The sequence below is a fragment of the Oncorhynchus tshawytscha genome, linkage group LG10 (assembly GCF_018296145.1).
Source record: "Oncorhynchus tshawytscha isolate Ot180627B linkage group LG10, Otsh_v2.0, whole genome shotgun sequence".
Classification (NCBI taxonomy): Eukaryota; Metazoa; Chordata; class Actinopteri; order Salmoniformes; family Salmonidae; genus Oncorhynchus; species Oncorhynchus tshawytscha.
This window is the reverse complement of record NC_056438.1, coordinates 53,148,119-53,162,333: the sequence shown is the minus strand read 5'-3', so window position 1 is coordinate 53,162,333 and position 14,215 is coordinate 53,148,119. Positions and strand designations below refer to the sequence as shown.

General features: G+C 50.1%; 1 protein-coding gene across 3 annotated transcripts in view; it reads right to left on the bottom strand.

Annotated features, from left to right (window-relative positions):
- Positions 1–14,215, bottom strand: part of LOC112260426 (extended synaptotagmin-2) — a 55,694-nt gene that overhangs the window by 31,650 nt on the left and 9,829 nt on the right. For all 3 annotated transcript variants that reach the window (XM_024435519.2, XM_024435520.2, XM_024435521.2), the window contains 5 exons: positions 9,008–9,049; positions 5,389–5,523; positions 4,925–5,001; positions 4,760–4,832; positions 3,790–3,879 (listed from right to left, as the gene is read on the bottom strand). In XM_024435519.2, coding sequence (XP_024291287.1) covers positions 3,790–3,879; positions 4,760–4,832; positions 4,925–5,001; positions 5,389–5,523; positions 9,008–9,049 — 417 coding nt within the window. The remainder of the gene's footprint in view (positions 1–3,789; positions 3,880–4,759; positions 4,833–4,924; positions 5,002–5,388; positions 5,524–9,007; positions 9,050–14,215) is intronic.

Below are 14,215 nucleotides of genomic sequence, written 5' to 3'. Positions count from 1 at the left end.
TGCCAGTGGTCATCCACTAAGAGAGTCATGTCTCATGTGCCAGTGGTCATCCACTAAGAGAGTCATGTCTCATGTGCCAGTGGTCATCCACTAAGAGAGTCATGTCTCATGTGCCAGTGGTCATCCACTAAGAGAGTCATGTCTCATGTGCCAGTGGTCATCCACTAAGAGAGTCATGTCTCATGTGCCAGTGGTCATCCACTAAGAGAGTCATGTCATGTCTCATGTGCCAGATGTCATCCACTAAGAGAGCATGCTTGTGTCCCAAATGGCACCTTATTCCCTATATAGTGCACTACTGTAGACCAGAGCCCATATTAGTGCACTATAAGGAATAAGGTGCCATGTCTCTGAACTGTGGGTCTGCAACAGTGTGTGAAGGTCGAGGACAGGGGGGCAAGGTAAGATTATGTTTCTAACTTTGTTCACATTTAAACTGCTCATTTAACAATGTCTGCAAAGCTGAGAAACATGCTATTAAGCAGCTCAGAAAGTCAACATCTGGGTGATTTAAGACGAGGACTTGACTTGTAGCGTACATACAGTAAGCAGACATTAGTGCAAAGCATAAAGCTGTTACAGTACAGCTTAAAACTCTACTGTATAAATGTTTTGTCTACGGAACATTTCAGGCTAAATTCAAGCTTGTCAATCATTTATGTTTGGTCAATTGTCAAAAGAGACCAGAGATGACATTTTAAACCAGGAAACATGACATCTATTCTCCCACATCCTAACAAGTAAAGTGCTGCAGGCACAAGCTTTGACAGGATTCTGACCACGACACAGCAGCATTCTTTCCCATAAAGAACAGCTCTAATGACCTAAAGGCCTACAAGGTAAACAACATACTGTGCTCTTGTGTGATCATGACAGTGTTCCTTCATTTTTCTTATTCAACTATAACACATTCCAGCAAAATTAGGAACTTCTGAATTCTGGCAACAGAATGAGTACATTTCTCACCTAATCCAATTCTCACCTGGATTTTAATGTATTGTCAGGCAAGGAGTGCCACGTGATGCCTTACCCAAAATGCATAACAGAATACAGGACAAGAAGGAACGGCTGACAGTGATCAGGTGATGATGACGCTTTCAACACTTGTCTAAGGCCTTGGGCTGGGCGTTTATGATGATTTTCCTGTCTCTCCTGATGTTGACACAGATATGTTTCACAGCCTGCTCCCATGTTCTGACTGCAGTGGGGATACAAAGAAGACATTGCTGCATCCCAAATGAAACCCTGTTCCCCAATCCCTACATAGTACACTACTTATGATCAGAGTCCTATGGGCCCTGGTCAAAAGTAGTGCACTACATAGGGAATAGAGTGCCATTTTGGAAGGAACCATAAAGAGCAGCGACTGGTTGACTGGCAGGCAGGCTGCAGAGCAGTCCGAACCACTGTCTGGCTTTTATCTGGCGAGGCAGGACGGTGGGCGGCATGCACCCACTTAGCCTTCACAAAGTGGATTAACTTATTCAGGAAAACCACCCTAATGTTGGAAACAAACATCATTATGTTCTAATCTAGAGTGATATTTATTTATTTCCCAAGCAATAGCACACAATATTTGATATTACAACAGGTTTTTAAAGGACCAAAGAGTTTGTCTGCTTCGTGTTTTCATTTTTGCCTTGAAAAAAAGTGAAGCTGCTATCGTCATAGCCCTGCTAACTAAGCCATGACTTTAGACAGCAACCTACCAGTAAAATGCATTGATTATATCCAAGGTTCATTTTTTGAAACAACAACAATCAGCGCTGTTTATAGATGAAGAGCACATGACAAGGGTCTCAATGTAATGATGTTGGGTTAAACAAATGCCCTCTGTTAGTCAGTAGAAAGAAAAGGTGGTTTCCTCTTTGGTTATGACTGCATGGCAGGAGAATGCTGCAGCATCAAACAGTCCTGGGGAGGCCTTTTATCCTGGCTGGCTGCACTGCTCTACATTCAAACACACAGTGGCTCCACTACGCAGCCTCAGCAGCACCACTCACATTTCCACCTCCCTCGCCCCCAGCTCAGTCGGGCACAGGTTACCAGCCAGTCCTAAAGGATGTCAGATACCTCACTGATGGTAGCTTTGAGACCAAACAACACAACTTAGGGGATAGATAGACTGTCTGTCAGGGTAGAGGGGCAGGAGGATTATGAAGGACCAGTGCTTTACAGGTAATGCCGTCTTCGAGGGGCGGTAAATCCAATGGAAATTATAGACTGGTTAGAGGGGTAGACCTTTCACTCATTCTTTTAAAAGTCTCTATGACTGCACTACAGGTCAGAGGTGAACGTGTATAGGCACCATGGGCTCTATAGCAGTCTAGCCTGGTCCCAGATCTGTCAAGAAAGAAGAGACAGATGTGGGACCAGGCTAAAAAGAGTCCAGTTCAAGAGAAATAGCAGAGCGCCAGAGGTTAAAATAAGGCTTAGACAGACGGCTGTTTGTCGCTCTTAAGGACTTCACTACAGCCCAGTCTTCATCCCAGGACTTAGACCAATGCCTCGGACCAGATCAGGGAGAAAATAGCACTGGCAGATACTGTACTGGGGATCTGTGTCAGCCCTCTGGCCAATCTCTGTGTTCTGTGTTTGTAGGGTTAACGGCAGCTCCTCGTCTCTGCTGCAATGTCTCTACTAACTCTATTGTTTTAACGCTGTGTCATTGCATCACAACTGATACTAAAAGTGGTTAGGATTACGTTTTACAATGAGCGTAGTTCTAGACAGGCTAGGAAAATACATGTGGCATGCTATTGTAGTCAGGACTGGACTGTAAAGGTTGGTTCTGTGTGACGATTATCGAGTTTAACTGGCGAGAAATGATTCATCTCAGCTGCCCTGGAACGATCTGCTCACAGCACCGGTCCAACACTAACTGATTTTAGTTGCTTTAGGGGTTAATATGTCTTCGGCCAAGAGGAGAGGGTTGTTGTATGAGATGCTATAGATTTGATGTCCAGCTGATTTACCATAGACCTTTAATAAGTAATAACAGGCGATAAGCAGCATAGTTCGTCGTAGAGGTAAATCAATATGAGGAGTAAGCAGAAATCCTACCCAATGTGAGAGACGCTGCCTCGACTGCATAACAGCACAGAGGAGACTCCAAATAAAGCTCATTTGCTCTCCCCACCCCGACACCGAGGCGATAAGACCCATATCTTACGGATAAACACAGCAATGCTAATTCAGTCCCATAACGTCACACCACTAAAATTAGAACATGTATCGACCACAGAGACAAATGGCGAGTGGCTACTGGTAATCAACGTCACCTGAAACTGAGTCTGGTGAAAATAAGGCCAGAGTATTATTGACTAGCTAGGAAATATATCCAAGCTATTGTACCTATTATCACTTCAGTTGTGATGACTGAAGAAAATAAATCCAAAAGGAAGTAGTTACAGTGCCCTTCTTGTCCTTTTGATGGCATGTCTCATTCTCCTCAGGGATCCCCTATCAAACCCTCAATCTATAACAGATGCTGACACACATGAAGACAGTAGTCAAGGAGCAGGGGATGGACTAAGCCTGCGTCCCAAATGGCACCCTATTCCCTACATAGTGCACTACTTTGACCAGAGCCCATCAAAAGTTGTGCACCATATAGGGAATTGGTATTCATTTGGGATGCAGAAAAATCATAATTAGACTTGGGCTTTCTGAAACTGGAGCTCAACAAAATGTCCTTCACATCCAGTTGTCTGCAGACCACTCCGTCCTCAGAGGTTTAAAACCACTACAAGAGTTGTAGAATTAGTCAAAATGGCTGCCAGTACTTACAGGCTTCTTCAGGAAAAAGACAGCTAGGGCTCCGATCAATGGCATGTCTCCGAGCAAGGGCTCCATGACGACCCTCAAGACACCTTGAAGCTGCAGAAAACAGGCCAAATCAGTGGCTTTGCAGAAGCAGAGCATGGGGTATCAGTCTTACAACATATGTAACAGTGGTATGATAAATAGTCTTATTATCCACAGCTTCACTATCACTGTCTGTATAGGTAATGGGCCTTGTTGTGAAAATATCACTTCCTTTTCAAGGAAAAGTCTGACCAGCTTTACACTGATTCCATTAGTTATCCATCAGGACTGAAATGACTCTTCTCAGAAATGTTGCCACACTGTCTAGAGTTCCAAATGTGGTTGCAATTAAACACAACGTCATCCATTAACATGCAATGGAAATATTTGACCTTTATATTTAAATAAGTGATCACTCTAATTTAAGAGGACATTTTCAATAACCATACTCTATGTGGACTTATTCTCACGTTCACAAATGATTACAGTGAAAAGCCAGCCATCTATTAGGAGCCAACAAAACAGTCTGAAATCTGGACTGATACCTAAACAGCCTTTCAGAGTGGACGCATAGACCACCTGAGATGACAGTCTTTAATCTAGCCATAGACAACGGGTTTGCAATCTTTACTGTAGGCTACTCTGAATATAACTGTCTCTCTCTGATCTCGGAACAGCAAATATGCTGGTGGTTTGCAAGGGCAACCTCTGCCAATATTGTATAATCACCTTTCATCCTTATCTATATATGTCAACATATTGTGTGGAGAGAAAAACTGCAGTTTACATAATGCATAGCCAAATATGGCGGTGGCTAATGGTTAGTCTAATGCACCAGACAGATCCTCTCCAAACTCAGGTCTGGTATATCAACTCTTCAATAGCGGGAGAAAGTCACATTTCAGAATAGTATGTAGTGTATTCATGTGTATGATATTAAAATCATGACTACCTGTATACTTTTTATACCAGCTCTGCAGTAGTATTTCTTGATGTCAACATCAATCTCTGTATTTCCAATAAAGCTGAAAAGATAAACAAAACCAGTGTGTTATGATGCACAATTACATCAAATCAGAAACCTCTTCAAATTGAACCACAGTGCATGTGACTATACCTAATCTCCAGGTCCATGATAATCTGTCGTTTGTCCACATTCTCAGTGTACACTTTGACCCCGTTCACCCTTAGTGGCTGCAGAGAGAGAGAGAGCGGGAGTAAGCGAGAGAGCGAGAGAGAGAGATGATGGGATGACAAAGCAGGACCAACTGGTTGACAAGTGCCTCTGTGTGCTCAAACAAGGGAAAACTCCCTAACTGCACTGGTCCAACCACACGTCAAGGTGAACAAATATGAAAACAAATATGAAAATGTACATGCAGGAAACATAACTGGACATTGTTGATATATGGCTAATGACTGTAAACACCTATTAACTATATTACACAGACCAAACACCTATATAACGGGATATAGAACGCTTTCCATACGGCTTGACATAACAGTGGGAACCTAACCAACAGTAACATTGACCCCAGAACTCATCACAAACATACATGTATCTAAATGCCTCAGTCTCACCTTGTCCCCCATGTCGATCTTGGTGAAGCAGAAGGAGCTGAGGTGAGCGTTAGCCCCCTTCACAGCCGGCTCGATGGTCTCTCTGAATAGCTTGTCAACAAACTGACAGATGTACGGCCACATCTGTTTCACTGTCTGGGGAGGGAGACAACGAGGAAGACTCAGGGTTAGACGGGTCATATTCTCATAGCTCAATGTCTGTCTGACACACCACACAGGTAACGTCCCTGTTCTCTGTATGGTTTTATTTAATAGGACTAAATATTAAACTGTTCAATTGAAGATAAATACTTTAATCCTCAAAAGGAAAATTAGGAGCATTACTGCGTCATAGCTAACAGGTAGGAAATGGCCTCATAATTGCCTACCATTATCTCAACTGCCGCATTTTCTTTGTTTGGGTGTGTCCCTGCTACAGTTTATTGGCTCGTCTTTGTTTTAGTGATGTTCCTTACCACATTTTGACTCTACCATAAAAACAACAGCTTCTAACACTGTTGAATAACCAATAGAGGTCAAGAAAACAAAATGTTGCACTTTTTATTATCTACTGCATCTTAGAAACATGGACTAAATCCCTAGACGTCTGTTTGTCACAGTAACACCTCCCTCTCCAGTGAGTTCTCGAAGTGAGAAGGGTCTCCAAGGAGGCTGGTACTGGAGCTGGGTTAGCAGAGCTCCAGATACGGGACGATTTATATCAGACCGTCCGCCTCCCAGCCCAGCCCAGCCCAGCCCTGCCTGCCTGTCCACTCCCGAGCCCGTCCGCCTCCCAGCCCAGCCCTGCCTGCCTGTCCGCTCCCCAGCCCGCCCGCCTCCCAGCCCTGCCCCCAGCCCGCCCGCCCGCCTCCCAGCCCTGCCCGCTCCACAGCCCTGCCCGCTCCACAGCCCTGCCCGCCCGCTCCCCAGCCCGCCCGCTCCCCAGCCCGCCCGCTCCCCAGCCCTGCCTGCCTGTCCGCTCCCGAGCCCGTCCGCCTCCCAGCCCAGCCCTGCCTGCCTGTCCGCTCCCGAGCCCGTCCGCCTCCCAGCCCAGCCCTGCCCTGCCTGCCTGTCCGCTCCCGAGCCCGTCCGCCTCCCAGCCCAGCCCTGCCCTGCCTGCCTGTCCGCTCCCGAGCCCGTCCGCCTCCCAGCCCAGCCCAGCCCTGCCTGCCTGTCCGCTCCCGAGCCCGTCCGCCTCCCAGCCCAGCCCTGCCTGCCTGTCCGCCCCCAGCCCGCCCGCCCGCCTCCCAGCCCTGCCCCCAGCCCGCCCGCCCGCCTCCCAGCCCTGCCCCCAGCCCGCCCGCCCGCCTCCCAGCCCTGCCCGCTCCACAGCCCTGCCCGCTCCACAGCCCTGCCCGCCCGCTCCCCAGCCCGCCCGCTCCCCAGCCCGCCCGCTCCCCAGCCCTGCCTGCCTGTCCGCTCCCGAGCCCGTCCGCCTCCCAGCCCAGCCCTGCCTGCCTGTCCGCTCCAGAGCCCGTCCGCCTCCCAGCCCAGCCCTGCCCTGCCTGCCTGTCCGCTCCCGAGCCCGTCCGCCTCCCAGCCCAGCCCTGCCCTGCCTGCCTGTCCGCTCCCGAGCCCGTCCGCCTCCCAGCCCAGCCCAGCCCTGCCTGCCTGTCCGCTCCCGAGCCCGTCCGCCTCCCAGCCCAGCCCTGCCTGCCTGTCCGCCCCCAGCCCGCCCGCCCGCCTCCCAGCCCTGCCCCCAGCCCGCCCGCCCGCCTCCCAGCCCTGCCCGCTCCACAGCCCCGCCCGCTCCCCAGCCCGCCCGCTCCCCAGCCTGCCCGCTCCCCAGCCCTGTCTGCCTGTCCGCTCCCGAGCCCGTCCGCCTCCCAGCCCAGCCCTGCCTGCCTGTCCGCTCCAGAGCCCGTCCGCCTCCCAGCCCAGCCCTGCCCTGCCTGCCTGTCCGCTCCCGAGTCCGTCCGCCTCCCAGCCCAGCCCTGCCTGCCTGTCCGCTCCCGAGCCCGTCCGCCTCCCAGCCCAGCCCTGCCTGCCTGTCCGCTCCCGAGCCCGTCCGCCTCCCAGCCCAGCCCTGCCTGCCTGTCCGCTCCCGAGCCCGTCCGCCTCCCAGCCCAGCCTGCCTGTCCGCTCCCGAGCCCGTCCGCCTCCCAGCCCAGCCCTGCCTGCCTGCCTGTCCGCTCCCGAGCCCGTCCGCCTCCCAGCCCAGCCCTGCCTGTCCGCTCCCGAGCCCGGCCGCCTCCCAGCCCAGCCCAGCCCAGCCCAGCCCAGCCCAGCCCAGCCCAGCCCAGCCCAGCCCTGCCTGCCTGCCTGTCCGCTCCCGAGCCCGGCCGCCTCCCAGCCCAGCCCTGCCCTGCCTGCCTGTCCGCTCCCGAGCCCGGCCGCCTCCCAGCCCAGCCCTGCCCGTCCGCTCCCGAGCCCGGCCGCCTCCCAGCTCAGCCCCTGCCCGTCCGCTCCCGAGCCCGGCCGCCTCCCAGCCCAGCCCTGCCCGTCCGCTCTCGAGCCCGGCCGCCTCCCAGCCCAGCCCTGCCCTGCCTGCCTGCCTGTCCGCTCCCGAGCCCGGCCGCCTCCCAGCCCAGCCCAGCCCTGCCCTGCCCTGCCTGCCTGCCTGTCCGCTCCCGAGCCCGGCCGCCTCCCAGCCCAGCCCTGCCCTGCCTGCCTGCCTGCCTGTCCGCTCCCGAGCCCGGCCGCCTCCCAGCCCAGCCCTGCCCTGCCTGCCTGTCCGCTCCCGAGCCCGGCCGCCTCCCAGCCCTGCCTGCCTGTCCGCTCCCCAGCCCGGCCGCCTCCCAGCCCTGCCCGCCTGCCTGCTCGCTTCCCAGCCCGCCTGCCTGCTCGCTTCCCAGCCCGCCTGCCTGCTCGCTTCCCAGCCCGCCTGCCTGCTCGCTTCCCAGCCCTGCCTGCTCGCTTCCCAGCCCTGCCTGCTCGCCTCCCAGCCCTGCCTGCCTGCCTGCCTCCCAGCCCCGCCTGCTCGCTTCCCAGCCCCGCCTGCCTGCCTCCCAGCCCCGCCTGCCTGCCTCCCAGCCCTGCCTGCTCGCTTCCCAGCCCTGCCTGCCTGCCCGCCTCTCAGCCAGCTTCCCCGCCTCTCAGCCAGCTTCCCCGCCTCTCAGCCAGCTTCCCCGCCTCTCAGCCAGCTTCCCCGCCTCTCAGCCAGCTTCCCCGCCTCTCAGCCAGCTTCCCCGCCTCTCAGCCAGCTTCCCCGCCTCTCAGCCAGCTTCCCCGCCTCTCAGCCAGCTTCCCCGCCTCTCAGCCAGCTTCCCCGCCTCTCAGCCAGCTTCCCCGCCCCTCAGCCAGCTTCCCCGCCTCTCAGCCAGCTTCCCCGCCCACCTCCCCGCCTCTCAGCCCTGCCTGCCTCCCAGCACGCCTGCAGCAGGGGAAGTGCTGCAGCAGGGGAAATGCTGCAGCAGGGGAAGTGCTGCAGCAGGGGAAGTGCTGCAGCAGGGGAAGTGCTGCAGCAGGGGAAGTTGGTATCAGACCTGGGTTCAAATATTATTTTAAATACTTTATCATCTGTTCTTGATTGAGCTTGCCTGGGTTGAAAGACCAATAGGATAGTCCCAAAACTGCAAAACCCACCCATCTGTTAGGCAGGCTAGAGCAAACACTCAAAGTATTTGAAAGATCTCCAATAGAATTTGAATCCAGGTCTGGTCAGTATACTGTAGGACACTGCAGTGAAGATGTTCAGTACCTTGTTGAGCCATTCCACCCTCTCCACATCTGGATAATGAACCTGGAATGAAAGAGAATAACATTGATCAGTTCATATTCCTGTCTGATCAGAGATACAGCTGGGTAGATGCAACATGTCATGTCTCATTCGTAGTTAGTCAAAAACGTGTGTGAAATGATTACAGACTTTCAGTAAACCAATAGACAGTGACCCAACTGACACGTGACAGGATACTGTAGTGTCTGTTGTATGATGCTGGGATTCTACTAATACACTAACACATACACACAGCACATCCCTTTTTTTTTTAGGTAGTGTTTTATGCAGCTATCCAGGCCAAGCTCTATAGTCATCTCCCTGTACACTCCCTATATCTGTTCAAGACAAACCAGACACTGTTACAGTACACAGAACACTCCAATCAATGAGGACTCCCTGGCATCTGCAGTTCTATCAACAGTCCACACACACAGAACCGATACAAAACAGCAATCCCACTTCTTTTCCAGAACAATCCCTCAACATTAAATCCTCTTATTATAGAGCTTTGATATCTGTGGCTGTCTAGGAATGATGAGGAAGGAGAAGATGAAAATGATGACGACGGTGTGGTTTAAAAGCACCAAATGTAAAGCTTAGAGAGGAAGGAAGTGCTGATTCTGTGCATTCAGAGACAATGCTGCAGTATTGCTGTCTAAGGCTGACAGCGTGAGAACAGCAGCACCAAGCCACTTTGAGATTGCTGAGGCAGGGAGTCGAATGACAGACATGCAGTTGCACAGACAGAGCTTCTGCAGGCCGACAGCATCCCAAATGGCACCCTATTCACTACATAGCGCACCGCTTTTAAAGTAGTGCACTATATAGGGAATCGGGTGCAACTTGGAACGCGCAACAGTCACGCCTCATACACAAGCTTGACTGTTCAGAGAGCAATCCTGGGCTCATATTGAGACAGAGAGTAACTCAATTCTATAGGCACTGAGCAGGGTAATTGGGATGTACTCAAATACAGATTAGATCAGTTCAATGATGAAAGGAACTATGTCAAAGTAGTGGTGGAGTGTTAAAGTAGTATTGCTCTATCAATGAAGTAAAGAAACTGGACAAGTATGGTTTGAATGGGTGTAGGGTGAAGATGCCTGTAAACACTGATCCTGGGTAAGTTACATGGAAAACGCCAACTGGTGAAGGTTGGGATTGGGGGAGGAGAAGCTGATCCTAGATCTTTACTACATAGGGGAAACCTCACCCCAGAGCAGTTCCAATGCATAGGGATGCTATTTGACTGTAATACCATGAACTCAATCCCAAATAGCCAGGCACGAGTCTGCATTATATTGTACAATCAGATTTGATTTCCTTGTCACAACCGAAGACAACCGATTCATTTCCCAGATAAAGTTCCCCCTTCAATGACACATTATCAGGATGTTGCTTTCCTTTTTAGGGTCTGTAGTAGACAAACAAGAGTTTGACTAGCAGCATATTTCAGCCTGCCTTGAGAGTGAGAGATCCCACACAGTGGAAAATAAAAGCAAAAGTTTGTTGTAATTCCTCACAGGAGAAGTAATTTCCTGGTTTGACTGAACTTGTCAGTCTGGTTTCCAACCAACAGACTCAGAGTGCCCATTGAAGGGGGAACTCTTGTTTTTGGTGCCACGGAAAACACACAGAGGATCATGAATAAAATGGTTTAATAATAAAATAAACATGGGTTATTTAGAAAGCTCCTTCAAGCCTTATTGTCATTTGTTTGTATGGCGATAGGCTTATAGTTCATGGTGTTATGGCGTATCTTAGTACAGTATGTAAATATAAACCAATGTAGAGGGCCTATCTCATGTGAGGTGGAGCATTGTGGTCATCTCACCTTATGACAGCTCATGGGAGAGTCATGAGGGAATACGCCCCAAATGGCACCCTAATCCCTATATAGTTTTAATGTCACATGCATAGTGAAAGGCCTTTCTTACAAGCTCTAAAGCCAGCAATGCAGTAATCAATATCAATGTAGTACTAAAAATAACAAGATAGGACAAAAACAAGATGAACATGATCAAGTAAGCAAGCATACTATATACAGGGTCAGTTCCAGTACCATATTTACTATATACAGGGTCAGTTCCAGTACCATATTTACTATATGCAGGGATACTGGAGTGATAGAGGTAGATATAGTACATCACCAAATGTATGTAGACACGCCTTCAAATTAGTGGATTTGGCTATTTCAGCCACACCTGTTTCTGACAGCCTTACTGAAGAGCTCAGTGACTTTCAATGTTGCAACATCATAGGATGCCACCTTTCCAACAAGTCAGTTCGTCAAATTTATGCCCTGCTTAAGCTGCCCCAATCAACTGTAAGTGCGTTATTGTGAAGTGGAAATGTCTAGGAGAAATAACGGTTCAGCCCCGAAGTGGCAGACGAGACAAGCTCACAGAACGGGACCGCCGTGTGCTGACGCACGTAGCACGTAGAAATCGTCTGTTCTCGGATGCAACACTCACTACCAAGTTCCAAACTGCCTCTGGAAGTAATGTCAGCACAAGTGCCAGATTGTTATTTTTCTTATACTAAGGTGGTATATATAAAACAATGACGATAACAGCTGAAAACTCCCTCGGGAGGTAGAAGGGTCGGCATTTGACCATTAGGTATTCCAAGACTGTGATCAATGAGTTGATACTTCCACCGCGCTCGAGTCAGCACACCAGTTGTTGTTGATGAGACAGTTGGACAGCCATGGGGGGGTATCTTGTCCGTGAGCAATGTTTCAGAAAAGCTGAGAATATTGCAGTTGAGAGTCCCGTTAGTAGCAAACCTGCGATCAGAGGTCATCTATCATTATCAAGTGACTGTATATTGGCCAGTAGAATGGAGGGAAGAGGTGGCTGGTTCTCCCTTCACCTTAACCTCACCAGGATACCCTCTCTTGCCTCTAACGCAGGCATTTCCTCTTGGGTGGGTAGCGCACACACACACACACACACACACACACACACACACACACACACACAAAAGTGCTATCAGTGGACACATACAGTCACAGGAACAATTTACGAGATTTGTGTTCTGTGGGATTATCTATGAAGAGAGAGAGAAACACTATAATAACAAAAAATGAAATTGTAATATACTGTATAGGCCTAGACATGGAATTACACTGGTCGTCTTGCTCTCACCAGCTATTTACATTTTGTTGGTTAGGACGTGACTAGTGTTGCCTTCAGAATAGTGCATTTGTGACAGATGTCAGTATTATTACAGTAAAAAAAGAAAAAAGGTCCTAGTGCCATGAAACTATCACACTCAGATCTTCTGTTTGCTTACTAGGTCAAAAGTCAGTAGCAGTAACTGTGTCTGACGCATTACAGAGCAGCGGGTCAAAAGCGACAGCTCCAACTTCCAACTCAACCAGAGGTTGCAGGTTTAGCCCTTTCTGCTACTGTGGAAAGTAGTCAGGTCAGTAGTCAGAAAGCAATAAACTCAGCAAAAAAAAGAAAACGTCCTCACTATCAACTGTGTTTATTTTCAGCAAAATTAACATGTGTAAATATGTTTGTGAACATAACAAGATTCAACAACTGAGACATAAACTGAACAAGTTCGACTAACAGAAATTGAATAATGTGTCCCTGAACAAAGGGAGGGGTCAAAATCAAAAGTAACAGTCAGTATCTGGTGTGGCCACCAGCTGCATTAAGTACTGCAGTGCATCTCCTCCTCATAGACTGCACCAGATTTGCCAGTTCTTGCTGTGAGATGCTACCCCACTCTTTCACCAAGGCACCTGCAAGTTCCCGGACATTTCTGGTGGAATGGCCCTAGCCCTTACCCTCCAATCTAACAGGTCCCAGACGTGCTCAATGGGATTGAGATCCGGGCTCTTCGCTGGCAATGGCAGAACACTGACGTTCCTGTCTTGCAGGAAATCCCGCACAGAACGAGCAGTATGGCTGGTGGCATTGTCATGCTGGAGGGTCATGTCAGGAGGGAGGAGGATGTCTTCCCTGTAACGCACAGCGTTGAGATTGCCTGCAATGACAACAAGCTATGTCCGATGATGCTGTGACACACCGCCTCAGACCAAGACGGACCCTCCACCTCTAGAGTACAGGCCTCGGTGTAACGCTCATTCCTTCGACGATAAACGCAAATCCGACCATCACGCCTGGTGAGACAAAACTACGACCTGTCAGTGAAGAGCACTTTTTTGCCAGTCCTGTCTGGTCCAGCGACAGTGGGTTTGTGCCCATAGGCAACGTTGTTGCCGGTAATGTCTGGTGAAGACCTGCCTTACAATAGGCCTACAAGCCCTCAGTCCAGCCTCTCTCAGCCTATTGCGGACAGTCTGAGCACTGATGGAGGGATTGTGCGTTCCTGGTGTAACTCAGGCAGTTGTTGTCGCCATCCTGTACCTGTCCCACAGGTGTGATATTCAGATGTACCGATCCTGTGCCGGTGTTGTTACACGTGGTCTGCCACTGCGGGGACGATGAGCTGTCCGTCCTGTCTCCCTGTAGCGCTGTCTTAGGCGTCTCACAGTACGGACATTGTAATTTATTTGCCCTGGCCACATCTGCAGTCCTCATGCCTCCTTGCAGCATGCCTAAGGCACGTTCACGCAGATGAGCAGGGACCCTGGGCGTCTTTCTTTTGGTGTCTTTCAGAGTCAGTAGAAAGGCCTTTTTAGTGTCCCAAGTTTCCATAACTGTGACTTTAATTGCCTACCGTCTGTAAGCTGTTAGTGTCTTAACGACCGTTCCACTAGTGCATGTTCATTAATTGTTTATGGTTCATTGAACAAGCATGGGAAACAGTGTTTAAACCCTTTCCTATGAAGATCTGTGAAGTTATTTGGATTTTTGCAAATTATCTTTGAGAGACAGGGTCCTGAAAAAGGGATGTTTCTTTTTTTTTTTTGCTGAGTTTATATCAATGGTGGGAGGTAAATGTTGCAGGACAGGACATACTATATGACAAGACAGTTGTTCCCACATATTTTTCAGCCTTTATGGCAGGGTGGAGAGGGACATATAAATCACCACAGGAACCAGAGAGAGCCATTGTGGAGAGTATCAAATCACAGACCTTCACAGGCCTTTGTGGCACATGAGCTACAGTATCTGCCATGCCATGAGCAGGTCATCCACTAGGAAGCGGTGCACCTCTGCTTAATGTATATAGGGGAAACATGCATGAGAGTAACTAGAGCAGGAT